The sequence below is a fragment of the Diadema antillarum genome, unplaced genomic scaffold (genome assembly GCF_040938485.1).
Source record: "Diadema antillarum isolate AM-2024a unplaced genomic scaffold, OU_Dant_1.0 seq00000647_RagTag, whole genome shotgun sequence".
In the NCBI taxonomy this organism is placed as follows: Eukaryota; Metazoa; Echinodermata; class Echinoidea; order Diadematoida; family Diadematidae; genus Diadema; species Diadema antillarum.
In genome coordinates, this window is record NW_027271561.1 from 414,073 (window position 1) to 439,728 (window position 25,656).

At 36.9% G+C, this 25,656-nt stretch overlaps 1 protein-coding gene across 2 annotated transcripts; it reads left to right on the plus strand.

Annotated features, from left to right (window-relative positions):
• The first annotated feature begins 10,837 nt into the window (after positions 1-10,837).
• On the plus strand, positions 10,838-16,591 carry LOC139736426 (uncharacterized). Of its 2 annotated transcripts, XM_071647179.1 has the most exons (4): positions 10,838-11,084; positions 12,599-12,653; positions 13,563-13,887; positions 14,216-16,591. In XM_071647179.1, the coding sequence occupies exons 3-4, from the start codon at positions 13,570-13,572 to the stop codon at positions 15,206-15,208; spliced, it is 1,311 nt and encodes a 436-aa protein (XP_071503280.1). In that variant the 5' UTR covers positions 10,838-11,084; positions 12,599-12,653; positions 13,563-13,569; the 3' UTR covers positions 15,209-16,591. The 2 variants fall into 2 exon arrangements, with proteins under 2 accessions (XP_071503280.1, XP_071503278.1); XM_071647177.1 differs by lacking the exon at positions 12,599-12,653 and having other exon boundaries at positions 10,840-11,084.
• The last annotated feature ends 9,065 nt before the right edge of the window (positions 16,592-25,656 follow it).

Here is a 25,656-nt window from a genome sequence, read left to right on the forward strand (position 1 = left end):
ATTATGCTTGCATCAACACCCATTCTGAACAAAGTCAGAACAAATTTACAAAATACAAATCTGACACCTAAAAAATACTGTCCAATACCGTACAACAAAAAATAGATAGATGACAAAAATTACAAGGAATATGAAAGAACAGTAAATTTGATTTACAAATAAAAAATGACACTTTTCGTATCACGTAGCAAAGAGTTTATACTTCCCCTGAATAGTCAAGTTCAAAATGATCAGAAAAAAAAAACTTTTGCATGTACGGGAAATTTCACTTACACGATAAATTATTGCATGTTGATAACCATCCAGGTATGGAATTTTTCTTCGACTTAGCAAAATTTTCGATTTGTGTGACTCAACTGAGGCATGTTAGGCAAGGTTGACTGTAATTCGCCATGTACGGTCGCCTGATGCGTTCCTTTCAAGAAGAAGTCACATGAAAGACTCTGAGAATATTTTCAGTTTTAACGGGATAGAATAACATTATGATTTTGGAGATTGAAATAGAAGTCTTAAAAATGACAAGTGTGGCACGTTCATATTTGAATTACTCGTAGATTGATTTTTGATAAGTCATGAGAGTATTATGATTATGGTCGTCGTTTTGGAGGAAAATGACAACAAAATTAGGAATAACCACTTATTCTTTAAATTTCATTACCGCTTCATCTTTTCCTTAGTGTCACTTCGTCAAAAAAAACCAACAACAAACAAACAAAACAAAACCAAAACAAAACAAAACAAAAACACGCCGAGCACACACAGCGCCCTCTATGGATCTTATAAGTCAGTCTGGGTTCCAATTCGCACATGAGAAGAAAAAGGTCATTCGTACCAACAGGGTATGTTTGCTTTTAAATTCAATGAGATAAGCATCTGTGATGCAATGTTTGTGCAAGTCATGTGTGATGAGCGCGATGGTTAACTTTATGGTCTAAATTACGGAAAAACATGGTGTTGATTCTCAACAAAAAAAAAAATCTAATGTTTTATTGATGCTCCCTGATCAAGACAGCAGAAGTGTCAAGACACATTCTCACACAAACTGCTCTTTGATTTTCTTAAAGCCCGTATGAACTTCCTCAAGGAATGGGTGACATATTGCCGATACAATGTGCCGTTGGCTTTACTAGCTGTTGTCATCTTTGCTAGAGCATTTATATTTCATATGAAAATGTTTTTTAACATACACTTCCCTTTATGTCTATTTCTCAACAAAAATGGTATTACTCCATCTGTTTGTGCATACTTGACATCCTCGAACATCCTTTGCCATTTTATCACACATACACACAAACACACACACACACACATCTATGTATATATGTATATATATATATTTATATATATATATATATATATATATATATATATATATATATATATATATATATATATAAGTTTTGTTATTTACTTATTTGCTCATTTATATCAAAGCCTTCGGATGAATAAGTCTTTACAATTAGCTTAATTTCGCTCCCAGGCCAGTCATAATCTATAAATATCCTTCATTTCATCTATACTATAAAAAGAAAGGAGGAAGAAAAAAAATCAAAGGAGGGAAACATATTTGACGACCTTGAAACTGTCACGCACATTTTTCTGATCAAAGAATAAACTGCAGCACACTCTTTTGTTGGATTGTGTAATCAGTGCGTGGGTAGGGTGTGATGGAAAATAATTTTAACAAAGCGGGAGGACATAATGTGGGGTGTTTATAAATAGAGTTTGATTCGTATCACAAGTCAAGAGTGAAAAGAGTCCGAATGGACAATGGATGTTTGTGACAGCGGAGAGGAATGAACTCATATTGTTATTCTCAAACGACATATAAAATGCCTTGATTTTGATATTGAGTGCTATTTTTAGCGCCATTTTTGTGTCTTTTTTTTTGCTGCCGAGGGGGGGGGGGGGGGATTTTTTTCTACCAATAATTTTTGATTGTTGTGAGGGGAACTGTTTTGAACCCTCTTCATTTAGGTCGCTGAAGTCAAGTAAACCCAAGTACTTATACTGCTGATATATTATCAACCGTTGTCATGAAACCTTCATGCATTGAAATAATGTTTTCATAATAAGTTGTTGCTTTGCAAGTCTGATTCATTTGTATAATCATATGCCCCAGAGTTGACTGCTGGCATTACTATAAAAGCAATTCGTGTCAGAATAGCAGATGGTAAGAGAAGCAGGTTTACCAACAGCGCGTCCTCCTTTGTCATGTTTGTCTCCTGTACTTTATCAAGGATACAGTCAATTCGATTAACTTTAATGCACCACAATCTGTGAGGATATATGCCCCAATCATGCCAATTAATCCTAATTAAGCATGTAGAACTGAATATGAAGCTGATGGAATTTCAGATTGGTTTGCACAATGAAAACACAGGTCAATGAGCTGCAAAACTTCAAGCAGTTATCCGGGAATTTCAAGGGATATACAAAAATTCACCCACAAACGACGTGATATCATTCATGGTAAGATATTTTTGAAATTGGCATCGGCCATGGTCATTTTCTTTTTGAATAATAACGTCATCCATTGCTCATGGTATTGTATGATATCAATTTGAGGAATAAATTAAGAAAATCATATCGATTCGAAGTTTAAGTTTAGAGCTTCATGTAGTACGAGAACCGCATATCAAGCAAATTATACCAGGAGATAATATAAAGGGATGATGTTTGTTAGTCTGAAATTTCGTTGTTCGGAACACAGAAATTTAAACCGAAAATGAAATAGGGTTCGTGAATCCGAACATTCCGAAGTTTCATATTTCCGAAAATGAAAAGAGTCTGGTTTATCAGCAGACGAAATAAGATTCTTAATTCCGAAGGTTCCTTAATCAGAAAAATACAAACAAAAACAAAAAACAAACAAACAAACAAACAAACAAACAAGCAAACAGGTGGGTATCAACGAACCTTCGTCATTTCGTTTTTCGGATAAGCGAACATTCGGAATAACGTATCTTATTTCATTCTCGGATTGACAAACCTTCAGAATAACGACTTTCAATTCATTTCGGAATTACGAACCTTCGGAATAACAAACTTTCAGACCAACGAACCTTCTGAATAATAAACTGTAACTAAAATAATGTCAACACCCATCAAGCCTCTATAAATTAAGGGTACACAAAATTAATCTTTACAGCATTTTGTCTTACAACCACTATCTGAATCCCAGCCTTGTAAGAACCTTTCAGGGGTAAGAAGTTCAAATACATTTATTATTTTGCACCCCATCCACCATGTTAGGAAAATATTACACCTAAGCTGATAAAACATGTAAGTGAATCAAGCGAACTGCATGCAACAAACATCAAATATTCGGACTTTGCCAGGTCAGACCACGAGAGATGAGGAACATAATTATACTACAATTTATATACAACTACGCGAAAAAATAGCATTAAAATGAAATACTTTTAAAATGAATATGCTTAGAGGCACATATCAGTTGTGCTTATTAAAGGGGGGGGGGGGGTATCCTCCTCCTACACACTTCCCCCAGATCGGTCTCTTTGAAATTAGCTCATATCATCATCCAAGTTTTGCGCCCTCCCCCGCCAACCTGAAAACGGATCGACGCCTATCGAACATCCCCTCGATCAATAGCAGTGGTATTGTGAAACCTGTTCAAATGCAGTCCATTGAATAGCTTACCCCCCTTGAAGGAATATGAAATCCCCTTCCTCGAAAAAGAAAACAAACCAAACAAAAGCAAAGAAAGAAAATCATCATCCTTGAGAAGACATTCTTTTTATCTGCAAAGAGTCTACCTTGGTAACACTGGTTAACTCTTTCATGTTAGAATATAGTGTATGTATGTATGAATGTATGTATGTATGTATGTATGTATATATGCATATGTGTATACATACCATGTACGTCCATATATATATATATATATATGTATATACATATATATATATATATATATATATATATATATATATATATATATATATATATATTTCGTTGATATGTCGAGTTGTGGACTTCAGGCTCATTTCAAACACAGTGTCAAATCAGTCTTAAAAAAGAGAGAAAGTTTTTGTCGAGGCCTCTGTAACTGCATGCACAATAGCCGAATATTCGTCGAGAATCTAACGTGACTGATCATTTTGGTGCAATATTGATGCAATATTTAGTGCAATATTTGGTGCAAATTAAAAGTCTGTTGTGCAAGTCTGTTGCAATAATGTTTTACTTTTGTATAAAAAACACAAACTTCGTGTGCATGACGCAATAACATTACCATCAAGTATCATTCATTTTCATGCGTGAGTACATAATTAGCATACACTATAGGCATACATACATTCATTATTATGCGTGAGTACACATAGACATACATGCTATCTGTCAGAGTTAATGTGAGGGGGGCGTTACATGTTATGAGATTTTGTCATATGGTATTTTTAGTGTGATCCTTATTGTACGTGTTTTCGTAACATTGCGATCACTGTAAGTACTTGTATAGAGTGTAAAGGGCAATACTACATCATGTTTACATTGACATTCGTGTCTACGATCAAAGTACACGAAAAGAATGACAGATGTTTGATAAAAAAATCCGGGACATAAAAATAAGTAAATAGGTTATCAAAATTTCCCCCTTTTTTCATGAAACCATTGAGCTACTAAAGCTCTGTATCAGCTCCATGATGGAACAGGGATACTTTTCACAATAGTGTTTGCTTATTAATCCTCTGAATGCCACAATAATTTCTGGTCCACAGGGATGTGTATAAAAATTGTGCGTATTTGACCCCTTGGCACTGAAAGGGTTAAGAGAGACAGTGACGTCATCTCGGCACTCGCGTCGATTTGAAATTACTATTTTGGTGAATGATTTAATTACTGCAATATTTTCTTTCCTATATACAACGCTGATGCAAATAATTCCTCTTGATTTCACTTCAGAAATTTCAGCTCAAATCAGTTAATGAAGTTCTTGTATCCAGGTAACCGGGTCATGTAGATCTTTATCTTATCGTATGCACAAAAAAAAAAAGTACACCCCTTACTCGACTGCCGACCTGTTTTACATTAAACGGGTATTGGACAAATCTGTCATAAAATTTTGTTTTATTACTTTCACATGAAAGCAAAAGTTAGAAGAACAACGAAAACAAAAATATTGTTCCCCGCTGCATAATTACAGTGTAGTTTTATGATGATAGTGCATGTCGCAACCAGCATCATTGTTTTTATTAAAATGTCTGAAACTTCGTTTTATGTTTTATTTTTCTTACGTCCGGTTCGAAATAACCTTTGGTCATTCTCATCTTCTCGTCTTGGGTCAAATTTATAAAAGAGAATTCCGGACCAGGTAAGAGTTTGATAACTTGATTAAAAAAAAAGAAAGAAAATGTGGTAACATTCTATATAAGCACAACAGAGAACAAATTGATCAAAATCGGATAAAAGTTAAGAGAGTTATGAACATTTGGAGTGGATCGTCTCAAAACAGCTATTAATCGTACAGTCAATGGATATGATAATGACTGTCTTCGCAACACAGTCATGTAAGCTGCCATTATTATAGCTTGTACATAAAATTTTGAAATTTCAGTGTTTTGGTTAAACACAATTACGCTACAGTCTTGTTTTGATATCAGTGAGTCGGGAATGACGTCATACTTCGCATTTCAATCACATAAATTGAATTTCATTATACTTTTCTCTTTTTTGTATACGATTAATGGAAAATTGTGAGATGATAATCACCATGTGTTGGCATCGTCCGCTTACATATCTAAATATTCATATAGACTGTTCCAGGGGGGTGTTTCATGAAACTTTTTGTCAGTGATTTACACCGACAACTGTTAAAAGCTACTGAAATCCTTGTGTCTGATTGGCTGATAGCAAATTTGTCGGTGAAAACCTCCGACGAACTCGTTGATGAAACGCCCCCAGAACTTCTTTTTATTAGAATAACGAAACCTTTTGATTTCCTATAATTTCCCTCATTTTTATCCAATTTTGATCAAGTTTTCAATGTTGTGCCTATAAAATTTTATTCATTCTGTTCCGCTGATTTTTACGGTCTTGAGTTTCCTTCTGGGTTTACTTTTCAGGTCTCCCACATCCCTGCTTGGGGATGTATCTCAAATTTTGGCAGTGTCGAGGTTTCTATACGATCCATGACAAAATCAGTGTAGATGTATTCACATTGGTGATCACTTCACACTCAAAACTGAGGTGAATGACACTATTAGATTGGCTGTACATGTATAGGAAATCAGAAAACTCCGAGTTTGTATTGTCTTTATAACTATAAAGTAATGGTGCATTACACATTTAACATGTGTCCACGTAATTCACTGCTCAGAAGCTTTATTCAATTGGCTTCCTCTTATATTCTTGTATGAAAACAGAATGCAGAAATAGAATAAAAACACAATAAAATCAATCACACATGCACACAAATAAACGACAGAAGGTAAATATAAAATGGATGGACAAGCATGATCAGTAAATGTACGAAAGACAGATCTGTACAAGTCATGTTATTGCGACCCGATTTATGGTGATACGTGTACTAATCAATAAGGATGAGCATGCCCCCAAACCATGTCTGGTATGTACTTCCTGTTTGACTTCTTTCAGTATCGGTGTTAAAAGCTTTTATAAGCGGTTTACTCCCCAACATTACTTCGAGTAGGTCCAGTCACCTCCTCGTGCGGCTATGACTTGTACACCGTATAATAGAGGGTAAATTTCCACGCCATTGACAAAATGTTATAGATGAGTCAAATGTTTTGGCAAGCAAGGACAGATTGAATCATAATACTAACGAATGGTGCTTTTCAACGTTCTTTATTATATCAATAATCAATTAGACGTGAAAGGCCTAGGTTGCCTCCTTGATTGAACAGAAGATACAAGGCAAAGACAAAGAAAATATACAGAATAAAATGTAAATACATCTTACCTAATAAAAGACACACTCAACAATAACAGTGTCATAAATACGAAAAAATTGACGAAAGAAATATACATTGTGTGTGAATATTATGTTGTGTATGATTTGTGCATGATTGTATAATTATTGTGTATGATCATACACTGATATAGATTGTAATATAAATAGAACGGCATGCGAGCTAAAGACTGTATCATTAGACTCTGAAAAAGGAAATACATAGTAATGTAAAGGTACTTGAAAATTCAGAATAACTTGACCAGTTCCATACTAAATTCTGAAATCCCCATAGACTTAATACACAGGCCACCAGGTTCCAGTATTTTGTTGAATGATAATTTGTTGATCAAAAGCAGCCATGCATGCAGTCTATGTTGAAATTATACTAGACTATCTCCTTATTGAAACTTTCTTCTCTTAAAAGAATGTTATATTCGTATTTCATAAACGATCTCCTTGTTTAAATTAGATCTGTTTTGAGCAGTTGTTTGTGCTGTTTTCGAGTGATGTCATCAAGACGTGGCTTATACGGGAATCCCCCTCCCTTCACAGTGGTCGACCCTGCAAAGGAGACTCATGAGCTATATTGGGAATGGGAACTTTTTTTTTTTTTACCAGACGTGAATCCACCGAAGAAAATGTTCACTTTCTGTTTTTCTATACTGCCCTTTGTTAGCTTTGCATAAATAGATTGTTCATTGTTCTATATATAGATCGCTGAGAATGTACGCTCCAGGGTCTTCGCGTTGCTGTATTCAGTAATTATCGATTACACCACTCTCACAATACTCCATAGTGACGTGTATAAATCTGTTGACAGAAGAAGGACGGTGGAAATATACCCGCTGTTTTTCATTCTCTGTCAACTGTAGGATTGATCAATTCTCAGAAATAAATTAAAGGTGATATTTTCCATCGCGAGCAGTGATTAAAAAAGAATTTGAGTTATCACATGTCATGCACATGTCTAGGTTAGTTGTAGTATCACTAAACATCCTACCGTATAGAAATTTTGCAATAAAGCCTAAAATATAAGAAGATATTACTATATTTCTCACTAAACCATATCTGTAAACGATTTAGTCTAGAGAGAGTTCCATTTTAAATATTGTTCATATTTTATATCTAACAATACTTAACATTGATTATACTTATTAACTTCTTTTTCTTTTACACTGGTTGTCTCTATCCCTAACTCACATCTTAGAACTATTTGAAGCACTGAAGCTGGGTTTTTGTTTTATCTGCAAATGGTAAATAATGCCTTTAAAGGACGAGTCCATTGCACCTTCATATACATAAGGATTGAGAGAATGCAACAATATTAGTAGAACACATCAGTGAAAGTTTGAGGAAAATTGGACAATCCGTTCAAAAGTTACGAATATTTCAATTATCTGCGCAGTCACTGCTGGATGAGAAGACTATATACTACAGTGTATGATGTCACTTGCGTACAACTATATAAGGAAAATAAAAAGAGAATTTCACAAAACTTTACTTTTTGATTAAAGTGCACATTTCTTCGACTTGCTACTGACGTATGTTAAGGGTAATATCAATTCCCCTGCCTATTGAAAGAGAGAAGTCGAGTGTTCTTTTGTTATGCTAGAAAAATGGAAATATGTTGAATTTTCTTTATTCTTTCTTTATATCGTTGTACTCACGTGACATCATAAGCTGTAGTAGTCTTCTCATCCAGCAGTGACTGAGCAGAAACTTCAAATATTCGTAACTTTTGAACGGGTGGTCCAATTTTCCTCAAACTCTCACTGATGTGTTCTACTAATATTGCTGCAATAACTCAACCCACATGTCTATGGAGGTGAACTTGTCCTTTAAAGAGAAAGAGAGGGAGAGAAAGACATACAGACAGAAAGACAGACAGATGGGTGGGATGACCAAATATAGGATTTAATAGGCTGGTACGCAGCTGTAGTTTGAGATTGGAGATCACGGTCACACGCACTTTCCCAGAAGGTGAAAACCCGACTATAGTGTAGCTTCATAGTAACGTTCACGCCCCCTTTCTAAAATTCAGTTATGTTTAAGGTCTTACATTGGTAAATAATTCTCAGTGCAGACACGTTATGTTGAAAACTACATTTCAACACATTTGATATGAAATATATGAAAATGTTAATAATTTGTCTGTAATATTTTCTTGTCCATGTTTCACTCCAGCAAGGAGCGAGTGTTTATCCTACTCAAACTTCACCAAAAAGGACCTATGCAAAGCACATACATGTTGACTTGTGAATCTATCATTCTCTGATCATTATAGGACTGGTGTAGAATGAAAGAATATACAAATATATACCATATGTTTCATATTTGTCTGCTTTCTATCATATATATATATATATGTATATATATATATATATATATATATATATATATAATCATATATATTTCATTAACTGTGAGTCGAGAAATATATATATATATATATATATATTTTTTTTTTTTTGGGGGGGGGGGTTAAGATTGCTCTGATACGCCCACAAAAAATTCTTATTAACCAAGATTCTGTCGATGACGTACATCATGTGTGATTCACTGGTACACTGCTAATTTACTTAACGTTATTATTATTATTATTATTATTATTATTATTATTATTACTATCATTATTACGTCTACTACTAGTACTATTAGTAATAGTAGTAGTATAACCGTTAAAATAAATAATTGAATACACCATTTTTTCATGCTAGCTGATGACACCCGGAAGTGTCATCAGAAACATAAACTGGGCCCCTCCCCCCCCCTACTCACACACACACACACACACACACACACACACACACACACACACACACATACTTTTAAAGACGTGGCCCTGACACTATCATGAGCTTTGCTATCATGGCGGCTCATCCCGTCTTCTTTCGAATTATTTTTTCGAATTTAAACAAAAGTTAGCAAATTGTTCCTCAAAATGTCGGTTCGGCATCTTTCAGGTCACTAAGGGTTGCTTGTGCAAATTAGGTGTATCATACTGACAGACGCCTCATCTGGGCTTGTATACAGTCTCTCGTTACATATTCACATCTTGACCCACCAAACTTGACCCACCTTTTCGTCGAAACCCCAGTGGTAAAAAACACGTATCGCAATGATGGTACTTGACGCATGACCTCAACAAAATGATTTAATAAACAGTGATCTCAGAATTTTAATGTCATTAAAAAGAGAACTAACTTGACCATGCGTATCCATGGTGACCAAGTCCGAGAATGAAATACTAGGGAGTAAAATAAAATAAAATATGTGCTGTATCATTAAAATTCAAGCTGCCAGGCAAACACTACATAAATGTGAACAAACTAACAACCAACATCCCTCCATCCCCCCTCAAAAAAAGGGGGAGGGGGTTAAAACTTATATACGCCAGATAGTAGAATAAAAAAACCATTGTAGAATCATATACCAACTCTTGAAACCGAGCATGGCCATAGTTTGTCTTCGTTATACGGGCTGCAGGCTTCATTAACGATTTTATTTTCAATACACAATCATCTTAGTGAATTATCATGCATGCTTTAACGATACGTAGTTGTAACAAACAAAAACCGTCTCGAATTATCAACCCTATATTTGTTAATAGATTTGCTAATTTGAAATCGAAACTTATTCAAAACGTGACAACATATCGCGGCCGTTACCAGCCCCTCTTTTATTTGTTACCAGATGGTATCGATCGTGCATCCTGGGAGGTGGTCGCTGGCTTGTGGTGTATGCGTGTACCATGCAATGCGCCATGGACCGATTACGGCCGGGGGGATTCCCCGTCTATTGTCCTCGTGTAGCGTACCTCTATTGCTGCACAGACTTGTTTATTGCATCTGTATTCAGCAGTTTGGAAGCGGGGTTGCGATGAGGATCGTAATCTTGACGACGCGCATTATTGAGTTTACAGTTGGGTAACCTTTGTACCCCCTTTGTAAAGAGTATAGAAGCGCAGTGCGCTTCTATGCTCTCTTCTTTGTATAGCTGTTCCTCGGTGGCGTCGCACGATCGTTTGAATAGCAATAACAAAATCAGCTGCTGAAAGAAGGCGCAATGTGAATTCCCTGTACAACTACCTGAAAGCTCGAAACGTCCTGCAACCATTATCCACAACAACGTATAACAGAAATCTCCAGTGGTGAGTGACCATTAGTATTACTTAAGTCAAGCCAGCAAACAGGCCTTGTCCATGCTGATGGACCGTGTGTAATTTTGTTTATGTGTATAGCTCGACAATATCGTACAATGTGTGTAGCAGCATACTCTGTTGCAGAAGGCGGTTCACTCAAAATACGTACCAGGTACCAGGGTTGGACAGTTTACGCCTTTTACTGAATATGTACCGGCGGGCTGAGGTAGGGGTGGGGTGGGTGATGGAGTGCGTGTCGGGTACACACCGTATGCCCCTAAGCGTGACTGTTTACACGTAAACTATACATGCATTATTGACCATTCCCGTTTCTACAAAGGATAGATGCAAAAAAAAAATAACCCAAACAAACAAACAAAAAAGAGCTGACGTTTCTTATTAGGTCTGTGTTAACGACGTTAAACGAGATGGCCAGTAGGCCTACTCGTCTGTCAACTTATTCAACTTGTTCGAACTAAATCTTATCTAGAGTTTTTTTTTTTTTTTTTTTTGGGGGGGGGGGGGGGGAGGTAAGTTTTATATACTTAGTCTTGTTGGCATACATCGACTTCCCACCACTGTTAAATAGAATACGGTACCCAGCCATCAGAGTCGCAATACTAGTAAAACTCTCATGAAATTTCTCAAAGAATACTCAGTTTGTTAAAAATAGATCACGTATACTGTGGGGGTTCTTACTTAGCAAACTACGGCATCACTAAAAAAGCAAAACAAAACGAGTCAAAACAAAATCAGCACGGAAAGGTTTTACAGGTTATATTTTCGTGTTTATGTCGTAACTGCTGTCCCGGGAAGAGGCTTTTTTTCAAATACGATGCGTACCTGAGGAGTATAATGGGTGTAGGCCTATATAGGCCAATTATATAGTCCTATAATCTCCTATAAAGAAAAGTGTATACGCTGTAGAGAAAACGGTACGTATAGGTAAGGCAGAAATTGCGACAAAAATATTAGGGGTAAAGCATACAAAATGTAGGCCTAGTTGCGAGTGGTTCTGACAGTTATTCGGTCGTTCGACACGTCTGGAACGTCGTATCAACACGGTATCTGAGTGGCCCGGGCCGAGCCTAAACCTAGACTTTACGCGATTTCTTTGCTGTTGCTGTTGTCGTTTTGTCCAGCATTGGGGAGTACATTTGTATTGAATGCCGCAATGATAGTAGGCCTTACTAATGTCTTAACTTGTTAAAGTTATGTACACGACTAAGTGCCATCGGGTCTGTTTTCCCGCCCAATGTCAATGCTAAAATTGCTTGAGTAAAGACGATTGTGACAGTTCATCGTGACTGTAACCCATGTTATGTCACGTTCATGGACATGCACGACCAGTATGAGTGGAAGATCTGAAATACCTCACCACACAGCCCATATCAGTTGGTAAGGCTACAAGTGATTGTCAATCATAAGTTGAAGTGGCGTCCTGTGACCTTGTTTACTTACAGTGGAAAAACCCATGCATCGTTGAGATCTAAATGTCAATAATTACACACTCATCGTTTCAGGAGCTGCAACAACAGTGCATCCAGAATACTCCGATGTTTTTGCTCTATCTACAAGGTAGTGCTGCGGATTCTCGTCAATCAATAACTTTAAGAAATGACAATGTGATAAACAAAACATTTTCAAAATATCCCAAACTAATTTGTGGTTAAAAGAAAATAGTATCTTTAACCGCTCCCAATACTAGTCCTCAAAACTTACAGATTTACCTACATCAAGAGAAAGATCGTGTTAAAACGAGTCAAAAACAAAACAAAACAAAGCAAAACAACAACAACCTGATACCAGTGCTGACGCGAAACATGCCAGATATTGAGCGAAGGGACTATGGCATGCAGAGCTCCCATATAACAATGTACAAGGAGTTCCTACAACTTAATTTGAAGAGTTCTCTATAGGTTTTATATAATATACAATGGCAGTCAATTAACAAAATAGAAATGTAATTTTGCAGTGTCATTTTCGTAGTTTGTTGTTGTTGTTATTCATTCAGACACCAAGTCAAGCTCTATAGAGACGAGGAAGCACTATATTACCAGGGCCCTGTTGCATTAAAAGATGAAATCAAACATAAGTCAGAATATCAAACATAAATCAGGCATTAGCCAATCAGAATTGAGTATTCAGAGACTCATGTTTGTTTGTTTTTTTACTTATCTGTCATCTCAGCTTTTATGCAACAGGGCCCAGCAGGTGCAGTAACTGTAGATACCGTGGTTATACCTATAAAATACTTGCATTTGATTGGTTATTATCCATCTGTAACCTTGGTAACTACAAATGCTGTACAATGAGTGCGACCATTTTTGTGAAAGTGGTCGCCTTGAATTTATGTGAGTGTGTAGGCCTATGCATAATATTATGCCAGCCTGATCAAATTTGATGATCGTGTCTGTGTACAACGTGTTTGTGTGATTCCTCAGGCATAATACTATGTACTTTGCTCCCTAATTTCCCATTCGGTAGGACGAACATGAATCCCAATAAGCAAGTCTTCACATCTCGCCTCCTTGCTTGGTATTGCGTGGCCCTCTTTTTGCTTCTGTGCGACAATAACATCTTTCTGATCGAGGCCACTGATGGAAACCCCTGCAACCGGCAATGCCACTACGTCTCATGGGCCAGAAACGCGGACTGCTCTCGCAGACGCTTGATGAGCGTCCCGCAAGAATGCTCCGCAGCGAAGGTGCTCAACCTTAACCAGAATAACATCACCGCCGTGCAACCATGGACGTTCAGCACCTTCTCGCACTTGAAGTACCTACAGATACTGGAGAACCACGTGACAACGGTAAGGAAAGTTCCGAGAATGAGAGCAGTTGTAGATCAGGTTTCTCCCTTTCTGTCTTTCTTTTTGTCCCTCGGTCTATTTCTGTCTCATTCTCTTGGTGACTTTACCATCAGTTAATATACACTCTCAGTGAACGAGAAAGAGTGATGATCTGTTATAGTAACCATCGAACGTCGTAGCTTTCTTTTGAGAGATGTAAATTGTATTGCCATCACGAATAAGGTTATCTGTCAGTTGAATACCATGTTTCCTACATGTCCTGACGAGTGCTATTTTTTTCTTTTTGTGTGTATGTGTGTGTGTGTGTGTGTGTGCTGACTGTCTACAGATTTCTAGCAATTCTTTTGCCGGGGCTTATCGGTTGAAGTGCATCAACTTTCTCTGGAACGAGCTGCAAGTCATCCCGGCTCACGCCCTGAATGACACCTCCAGTCTGAAGTGGGTGTACCTGAGCCACAACCGCATCCGATCCATTGCTACTGGTGTCTTCCAGGAGTCCTCCACGATCGAGATGCTTCACCTAGACTTCAACAAGCTGCACCACCTCGACCAGGATGTCTTCAAGGGCCTTGTGAACCTCCGAAGGCTACTCCTCGATAACAACCTCATAGAAGATCTCCCAGATGGCATCTTCAAAGACCTGAGAAAACTCGACTTTGTCGATTTGTCGTACAACAGGTTGCAAGTCCTCCGCAGAGGTGTTTTCACCGGGCTCATTAGCGTACGGACGATCGATCTATCAGGAAATAGACTCACTAGTGTCATGCCGGGCACGTTTTCCTCAATCAATCTTGTGCGTCTGAACATTTCCCACAATCACCTGTCCACCTTCTCATTGTCCGAAGTCGAGTTGGAGGGAGTGGAGGAGATTGGAGCTGTTGGTAACCCTTGGTTGTGTGACTGCTCCCTCGATCCCTTTCGCCAGGCCTTGGCCGAAAAGCTGGGAGAAAGGGCCTCGACCGTTCTCTGCAGCGAGCCCCCAACCATGGCTCAAAGACCAATCGTTTCCGTGGCCACACTCTGTACAACCCCGGCGCCCCCAACAGACCCACTTCGCGCGGAATCTACCAATCAAATCAATGCCAAACCACGCTCTGGTAATGACGAACCCGATATCAAGCAAGCTGGGGATGTTAGTATTACCTCGCCAGGATTCATCGCTTTGATCGTAATCATGTCGATCACGACCGTGATACTATTTTTGTTTTGCGCCGTTTACGCACCGCCCGTACTCCGCAATTATTTTGGTTGCAAAAGTAGCACAGGATGGAAAGAAAAAGAGATAGAAGCAGCTGAAAAGAAGCCTCCTGTGCAGGTGTAAGTCTGTCCTTCAATTCACCGAAGAAGAACTATATGGAAGGTGTGGGACTATTCCTTTATCAAAAACAGACAATCTCGTCCTTTTATTATTTGCATGCGAGTACAACGTGCCTCGCCCATTCTGCCTATTATGCCAAGAATCAAGCTATTTCTCTATCTCTTGTCCCGCACGCGCAAGCTTCCTGTGTAACAACGAGAAACGCGTTTAAGGTACTCTTAAGGGATTGAGAAAAGAATATGGCTCTCCGTAGTATCTTTGTCAATAATGCGTCCAATTTTTTTTTTCCATATAGTTCTTCTTTGGTGGTTAAGTTCGGATGGTGAGCCATTCTGGGCCACATTTAATAATGATGATGATAATATCATAAAAAGTTGCTATGATAGCAACTCTTGCTTGAATTACAGTTGTCATGGCAACGACAAGAATCCGGCTCCCTGAGTGGATGTTGCTACGAGAAGTTCCTATTCCAACAAGAGTTGCCATACTAACATCTTTTATGAAACCGAGCCCTGCATAGTGCTTCACTTGCAATCCGATGTCTCGCGCCGTTTCTGATGTATTCATGTCACGCTGACGCTGCCTTTCCCACGACTTTATCGTCACCTTTTAATCCTCTGCAGACAACTGCTAAGAGCAGTCACAGATATCATACACCGTAGATTTATCATTTGCAGTGACAGAGTTAAAAATATGATGAACAGTGGTAAAGGTATATATGCAACGGGTCATTTTGCGCCAAGCAGGAACACCTGAATGCAAGTGTTTCAAGGAAAGTGAGCGTTATCTTGCCAAAGAAAGTGTTTTTGTGTGGAGTTTCTGTTTGTTTGTTTTTGTTTTTTCCTTTTCTGTCCTCATTTATATCTCTGTGATACAGACTACTTGGTAGTTTCATGTTGTTGAACTTTCGACAGATAAAACTGAAATGACATTATCAAAAGGCAGTGACGAGCTGAGTGGCGAACAATAATGATTTTCCAAGTCTTTCATTTATTCACCTTTAGGTATTATGGGGTTTAAATGGGTTCTCATTATGCAGTAAAAAAAAAAGTAAAGGTAACCCCGAGAAATATTACGTGACTTTCATAGCATCCCTCCGGTGATTGATAGACAGGTAATGGTAACGGGACTAGTTTAGGAGACGAAAGCATCTTCGACTAGAGCATTTAACCTGTCCCGTACTAGGCATAAATGAATTGCTAAAGACTATTTGGTTGTGGTAGAACCCATTAGGATCCCTCCTCTGGCGAGATGGATCAAGAAAGATTCGTAAATGAAAGTAAGATAATCGACAGTTATTCCACGTATGCCTTCAGAGTAGATCCTAGTTTCACGCGTATGTAATCTTTGCTATATATGTGATATCAATATAATTACTCCAGTATATTCTGTTCTGACTAATTTGTATTCATTTACTTGAATTAAACATTTGTTGTTGTTTTTTTTTATTACTGATGACGGAGCCTTTGGTATTTCTAAATGTATTTTTGTATTGCACACCACACATCTCTAAACACGTTCTTACATCGTCTTGTGTTTTCACATTGATTTGAGCAATGTGCTGTAACATCTCTTGCAGAATCTTCAACGAGGGGGCTCTGATGTAATTACAAAACATGGCTGTCAGTCGTAACACAATATACTTAGGATGATATCCTATACAGACAATGATTGATATACATATTTATCTATGATATATGTATACACACATATATATATATATATATATATATATGTATATATATATATATATATATATATATATATATATATATATATACATACATATATATAATGAAAACTTTGAGCAAAGAAAAGTTTCCACTATCTTTTATTTGTTTCTGGTCAGTTTTTGCTTTCTTGTTTCAATATATATATATATATATATATATATATATATATATATGCATATGAGTATATTATACATTAACATATACACGTGTATTTTATTCATAATTTAAATACATATACAACCGAACTCCCACTGACTAATGAAAGTACGCTGTATACATATCACGTATGTCAACATAAAAAATAATGAGCTTATTTTAATAATATTTTATAATATTTTGATGATCTTATCTTAATCTACAAATAATACTATGTTAACATACAAAAAATAATGAACATAAAAAAATAATAAATCAATAAATCCTATCATTTGAAAAAATAATAATGAGCTATTCATATACGCGGTAAATAATATCTTCATTGTATACATGAATATACAGAGATACAAATGGAGATAGATAGATTTATAGAGATAGATGTATGTGTTGAACGTTGCTTTTATTTTACAATTTGCTGATAACCCCAGGACTTTCCACCTTTTTCCTGAACAACGATGTATAAGAGTAGTGCAATGTCGATTGATGGGAAAGAAGTGGGGAATACCCCCGGAGTCCAACACTTATCAACCTAATGGAAATTGAGAGTAAGTTGAATCTATTTCCTTATCCGATATCTTTATTTGATGTCCCAATGACGAATTCATCAAAACACATGTAATCACGGAAGCAAATGGAAAATATTTGAAGCTTTACAAAACATTAGAACACAGAATTATGAATACAAAGCGTACACAATTTCATTATATGAAAAATAAGAGCAAACAAACAAGCAAATAAATTTTACTGGGTCCTCGGCCTAGAAAATCCACAAATAAATAGGAGCAAACAACAACAGTAATCGTCCCAAAATACCAGAAGGTGGGAGGAGACCATTAAGAGGATGTATAGGTATCCACAATGGACCCAACTAGAAATTATAATCCTTATTAAATTTCTGAATCGAACCACAACCATTTTAATTGCCGTTTTAATTCACTGGCATATGATAATGATTGATATCATAGCTAAAATGCAAACAACAAACAGACGAAATAGCACAGGACCGACTGGTACAATAACAAACAAAAAAGAATGAAAAGAAACAAGAATATCAACAATCAATGCACTTTTAAAATGAAGATATCACCTTCAAAATGCCACGAAACTTCAGGAATTGCTGAGAAGCGCCGCCCTGCGAATCTTATGATTTAAGTTATGTCAATTACTCACCTCCGCGATTCATAGTGGAAACGCTTTTATGGGGCATTTTGATTCTTTATTCAAAATATGACGTAATTTCACTATATTATTGAGAAGGGACGAATATTGTGACTGTAAGAAATGATACCTCCTCGATTGATATCTTATACACACAGTTTTAGTTTTCCTTTATTCAAGTCATAACCTCAAAAAAATATTTGTAGACACATGCGGCAACTACAGTGGAGATAATTCAACTTTACATATTTCTTATTACCAGCCTTACGTCTGAGAGCGATATGTAGGAAAGCAAATTAATTGATATCAAAGCCAGATTGTCTGTGAAAATAGGCGACTGTGTAAATAAATAAGGATATACACGGATTATCCTTTTCCATCTCGAAATTACCGGGGTGGTAAACCAAGGAAATAAACAACAGAAGGAGACAAAATCATACCTAAGCAATCTCGCTGTTGCCATAAATGCATGAAGGCATATGAATGGTAACTGATATTTAAAAATATAAATACTCAAAACAAATACTTTTTAAAGTTGTTTGGTTTTTTTTGATCGATGAGAATAAAATTTGGTAAAAATACCAGGATGGATTTTGACACAGGTACCGTACATCACTTTCACTAATAAATCTAATCAATCAAAAATATCAACATTCGTATACGAAAGACGCATGAAAGTTGATGTGTCTATTACTTATATTCAAGATTTGGATGCCGTAAGTAAGACCAATTTTAGCATGCAAGATTATTCTGAGCATTAAACAAACAAACAAACAAAAAAGAACAATCACACACACAACTTGTTTCAACAGTATGGTAAATCTTATCAAAATGCAGAAACTACATTTCTGTTTGTGATGATCACGATCTAAATGTTGAATTCGCGTAAGGTTGGCCATGAAAAAAAAAATTCCCTACAGAACGATATGAAAAAAAAAATCGGATGAGAAATAAGGAAAATGTGACATTTTGAAATTTCATTTTTTTTTGGAAAACATTAGTCAAATGAGCGAGTTGATGATGTCATATCTGCCCTCACAAATTTTATGTATGTTGTATATGAATTTTGGAAAATTGTTATTTTTAGCAAATCCAAATAAAAGAATATTCCCATGCATGTAAGATATATCAGAGTTACCACTCGTGTGTTGTTGGTTTTTTTTTTGGGGGGGGGGGGATGGTTTTAAGGCAAGCTTTACATTTATACAGCTGAAATATACGATTTTTGTCATTTCTGTTTACGAAATGAATTAAAAATTTCAAACTTCTCCATTTCTGCTGGCCCGATGAGCTGTATTTTGCAGAGGCAAATTGAAAATGGAACCGTAAGGAATTGTAAAACGATTTTTTAAATGCCAGAAAGATTCTTGTGCGTCTTAAAATTGTACTGCCCTCATACACTCATGGGATTGATGTTCTAACACACCCCCAACATACCGTCCTGCAAATGTACTTCTTGCCACTATCATTACATCATACTTTACCACACTTGCGCAAAATAAGCGCACACTTCTCAGGGATTTTGTTTCCCACAGCAGGTGGAGCTGTGTGCAGTCGGTTTCGTTCTGCTGATTGGATGTTGTGTCAAAGGAGTCCAGACATCAAGAAAAACCAAAATGTCTGCACATCAACGTTTTAAACCATCGTTAATTTGAATCTCTGCCAAACACTATCATTGAGGATAACTACAGTTTACTAAAGTGTGTGTGGGAATGACGTAATGATATCCGCTTTCATTAAGCGAAAATATTACAGGCTTTGCATGGGAATGTCCGTAAAGGAGTTCCTGCATCCGTGTTTGTTTCATCTTTTTTTTCATTTCATTTTCTTTTTTAGGAGGAGGGGAGGGGGGAATGGAGGGAATGTTTTCTTTTCAATGGTTGTGAGATGGACCAGGATTATATAAGATTTCATTATTTTCCATTGTGATCTTTGTTGATAATGGTTCGATTAACAAACTAGATTCCTGTTTGCAATCGCAGAGTCACCACAGGTTAGATTGAAAATTGCCAATGTCTGGACATAATCTTTTTAGACTGCAGTCTCCGATTTTACTTCTTCATTATGCCCCCTTTTTGTAGTTGTCCTTACAACTTTGGTCATATAAAAACTGAATGCTAAATTACTGGACCTTCTCATGCAACTAATCGACGTATTGCCATTCCGTTCTCGTCAAAAATGTAGTCATCCAAATTCTGTTGTGTTGACGGTAACTTTTTTTTTCACAAAGCTTGCTTTCTGCTAAATTCTTCATGTAAAAAAATGAATAACATAAAAGAGTGAGAGAGAGAAATGATAAGTTTGAAAACATTCATTTTCTTTCTTTCTTTCTTTCTTTCTTTCTTTCTTTCTTTTTGTTTAATTTTCTCCACTCGTTCCTTCTCCAACAATGGCTTTCTGCGTAAATCGCAATTCTATGGGTTTCCCCAGCTCCTGTATTTGCATATCAGCATGAAGTGCAAATTAGGTCAGGCATGATAATTATGAAAGGTAAAGTCATATGCAATGCTCGAGTCCTTGTACACCGGATATCGTGCAGAGTTATCGGGAATCCCTTTCTGTCGAATTACCGCTTTATCTGTGAATAGGACTCGTTGTATTTGCTTATTCACCTGGACATTATGATGTCAATAGCGTATACGGATATTTTGTGGAATATAATAAACATAACTTTTAACAACGTATATAATTCATGATGATATGTATTGATGTTACTGTTTTATTAGTAAAGAGACTTGTATTAGTAAAAAGTTTTGCCCTCCTCCTTGTCTCCTTACATTTTCCAATTTGCCTTGTTTCTGTATTTCAGTCGTACACTCATGCTTTTACAGTTAGGCCTATTTTGCTTATAATCTTTGTTTTTTAGTGTTTTATGGAAGTGATTTTACCCGTTCCTATACATATGCATACTTAATTCTGAAATGCCCATAGATTTCATACGCAGGCCACCAGGTTCCTGTACGGAACGGGTTGGATAAACCTCAATCAAGATGAACAATTAAGTCAAGTGATCAAATCCGCCACTTTAAGGGGAAAAAAGATACGATTTTACCTTAATTTCTTTTCGTATGGCTCTCAATCTTTTCAATAGATTACGTAATAAGATGACGTGGCAATAGGGGATGCTTCCAAAACTATCCAAGCAGCAGACCGAAAGTTAATTAACAACCTCCCATCCTGTCGGTTAGAGGTAAAAAGAAAATAAAGAAACCCCGAAACATTTACACCGATCTGTCATCTTTTTTCTTGCTGTCACTGAGTAATAGCAAGCAAATAACCGGAAACGTTGTTTGAACTCTATTCTTTTTTGGGGGGAATACTTCCTAATGAGAGCCACGCTGACTTTCAATCAATTCGAGGAAAAGGCTGAAAGAAATATAACGGAAGCAAGCATGGCAAACAACTTTAGTTCATTGTGAATTTCCCGCTTCAAGGATGATATACTGATCATACCTGTACATGATTGCCATGCACCGTACGTGCTTAGATAAATCGGAAATGGTTACACAAAAATCCCTTTCACTCTTTATATCCAATTTCTGCTATAAAAACTATTGCCAAGTATTCATTTATATATGATTGTTATCATTATTATCATTATCAATTTTTCATTGTCACCGCCGTTATCGTTATCATTGTTATGACAAGTACATGCTAGAAACTGGTAATCTGGTAATAGTGTTTGTAGCAGTGGAAATGACGTTGTCACTTCACTACACATTGTACTACTATATCACTGTTTGAATTTATATAGAGAGTTATCAAAAAGACAGACTTGACGAACAAGTGAAGAAAATCCTCGTAGAGCTTGTATTGACTCATCCCACGATATCGACTCATGTGGAACCCTGCTGTTTATGCTGACACTGAATTTTATTTGAATTTCAGGTCATCTTCTCGGGGATTTCGTTAGAGCATGAACGAACCTACAGTGTCTGATATCACACCTTGAATATTTCACAAGTATCAACTGAGATAGAACAAACAGAAGGGAAGACCAAGAAAATAATGGGGATGACAGGTTGATAATGAGGACAAAGTTGAGGGGAATTTCAAGAGCCAAAACCAAAAAATTGAGAGAAAAGACACAAGGAAGTAGTAAAGAGGGAATTAAATGGACAACGTCAAAGGTGATAATGAACGTGATATGATAATGACTAAGAATGTCACAGAAGCGAAGAAGAAGAAGGAGGAGGAGGAGGAGGAGAATAAGAAGAAGAAGAAGAAGAAGAAGAAGAAGAAGAAAAAGAAGAAGAAGAAGAAGAAGAAAGAGAAGAAGAAGAAGAAGAAGAAAAAGAAGAAGAAGAAGAAGAAGAAGAAGAAGAAAACAGAACGAAGAATAGGAAAAAGGAAGAAAAGAACAGTGAACAAGGGAGACAAACAGGAGAGGAGGAAGGGAGGAGATGGGAGAGGTGCAAAAATTAGGACCAAAATTAACAGAGAAGCAAAGATAGAAAACGAAGACAAGGATGAAAAGAAGGACGACAGGACGGTTACAGCTCGTTATTCCGAAGGTTCGTTATTTCGAAGGCTCTTTATTCCGAAGATTCGTTATTCCGAAGGTTCATTATTTCGAAGGCTCTTTATTCCGAAGATTCGTTATTCCGAAGGTTCGTTATTTCGAAGGCTTTTTATTCCGAAGATTCGTTATTCCGAAGGTTCATTATTTCGAATTTCATTTTCAGATTAAATAATCTTCGGAATAACGAACCTTCGGAATAACCCCACAAATTTTCGGATGAACGAACCTGTAGGTATAGGGAATTCGCGTGTTTCGGATTAACGACCCTTCGGAATAATGAACCTTCGGAATAGTGAACCTTCGGAATAACGAACAGCACCCGACAGGACTATGGGAGGAGAAGCAGCAAACAGGGATCGGGGAAAAGACCAAAATTAAGACAAATGTACATGCAAGAGCAAAAGAGGAACTAAAACAAGAAAAAAAAAAGAAAACACAGGCGAAGGACGATGAATTGTCAAGACAAACACTAAGAGAAAAGGAATAAAGGAGAGCAAGAAAATTAAAGAAAAGGAAGGGGAATATGGACGATTATCATAGTCGATGAAGAAATTTGATGAATAAGAAGACAAAAAATGAAGACAATGGAAATAAATATAATAGTAAAGGCGCAAGATAGAGAAAGGAATAGCATGGGGAAATTAGAAGAGGCGTCTCAGGACCAAGACCCAAATTGAGAGAGAAAACACAATTAATGAAGCTGAGGAAAAAAAAAAAATCTAGTGTAGAAACACTAAGATGGGCTGTCTAGCTACAAAAAAAGAAAAAAAAAAAGAAGAAGAAGAAATAAGAATATAAAAGCCCCACTAAATGTTGATTTTTTTTTTTCTAACTGACCTGTAGAGCGCTGCTTAATGGATAAAAACACTTATACTAGTGCAAGGAACTGTTTTAAAGCTCTTGCTGTCACAGTCAAGATATCTATTGACAAATGTCACCTAAATACTTAACTATTTCCAAATGTTTTTGTTTTTATTTTTATCAAATCATTTTCTCCCCTCCCCCCCCCCCCCCGCCCAAGGAACAGCAGATTCACTTCAGACTTGAGCAAAGAGCCTTTAATGTTTCGAAAATGACTTGTGTTGGGCGCACAGTAATGAACTAATAACTTACCCGTGTTGTCGTTTTACCTTTTGATAACATGAAGCACCAGGTTATCTTTAATTCATTTGTTCTAGGTCGATGCTAAAGGTGTATTGTGATGTTTAACACTGTATTGTTTCTTTTTATGCCTCCGCCACGAAGTGGTGCCTGAGGCATTATGTTTTCGGGTTGATCGTCCGTCCGTCCGTCCGTCCGTAATGAATTTTGTGGACAAGGTAACTATCAAAACCTTTCGAGGTATCCTAATGAAACTTGGCATGTAAGTGTATTAGGGGTTGAAGTTGTGCCTATCAACTTTTGGGTGCACATGCTCAAGGTCAAAGGTCAAAAGGTCAAGGTCAAATACATAAAATTTAACTATTTCCTTCATATCTATGCAATGCCTGAAGATATTTTCTTGAAACTTAATGTATACATGTATTACCCAATTAACATTCTCTGGTGAAAGTTTGGGTCATAAGGTCAAAGGTCAAAGGTCAAAAGGTCAAGTAAAAATATTAATACTTCACCTTTTTTCTCTGTACCTTGAAAATTGTTCAAGGTCTCTTCATGGAACATAGTATATATACATGTACTGACTGGCAGTGATCATCTAGAGAATTTAGGGTTCATGGGTTCAAAGGTCAGGGGTCAAGGGTCAAGGGCAACACTTCAAAATTTTACTAAATATGTCCCTCATGTTTATGCAATGCCAGCAGGATTATTTTTTTTTAAACACTAAATGTATGCATGTTTAACCTAATAGAGATTCTCTGGAAAGGTTTTTTTCTTTTGTTTTTGCCTCAAAGGTCAAAAGGTCAAAGATCAAGTGAAAGTGCTGAACTAAGTTTTTCCTCCATATCTCGGAAGTGGCTCAAGTTATCTTGAAACGTACTACATATTTATGCATCTTCTGCCTAACAGTGGTTATCTTATGAATTTTAGGGTCAATTTACTGTTCAATACAGAAATTGCACTTTTTCTCCATACCTTGAAAATTACTCACTGCATAAACGTATGAATGGGTCAAAGTCAAGTTAAAGTCCGTAAATCCCAAATACATGCTCTCCTATTCATCCAATTAAACCTAGGTCAAGGAAAGTGAGCATTCAACACATTTGTGACAAACTTGTCATTTTAACATTTTGCCAATTTTGTGACAATGTAATCACACATTGTCCACATGTGCTATTTAGACCTATTAGGAGAATCATGCATTATGACGGAGGCATGCCAGTCGCCATAGCGACATTTCTAGTTCTGATTTTATTTGTTGTTGTTGTTTTTGTTAATCTAAAGGTATGGTGTTGAGAAAACGAGTGATTTTCCCCGACTTAATTACAATGATTATTCCTTCTACTCTTGATCAAGCCTGTAAGAATGCTATTTGTATCATTGTGGAGGGCGTTAACGGGATGGGACCCCCCCCCCCCTCCCCACCTCCGTGGCGAATCCAGGCGGGGGCTCACAGGGCGCCCGCGCCCCCCCCCTTTATTCCTGCTAAAACAAAAGAAATAAAAATAATAAATGGAAAGGGGCCGCGTGCGCCATCCTTTGATATTGTAAAGAAGCCCCTCCCCCTTTACGGAATTCCTGGATCCGCCCCTGCTCTCTTACAACAACAACTAAACAAATAAAAATGGGCGAATGACGTGAGATAAACATTGGGGACAATCATGGAGCTACAAACGTTTGTAGCTCCATGGGACAATCAAGCCTGTATGGGGAAAACCACGGCTTTGTTTTCTTTATAGAATCGCGACCATTATTTATAGCTTTTGTGAAAAGTTTGAAGCACA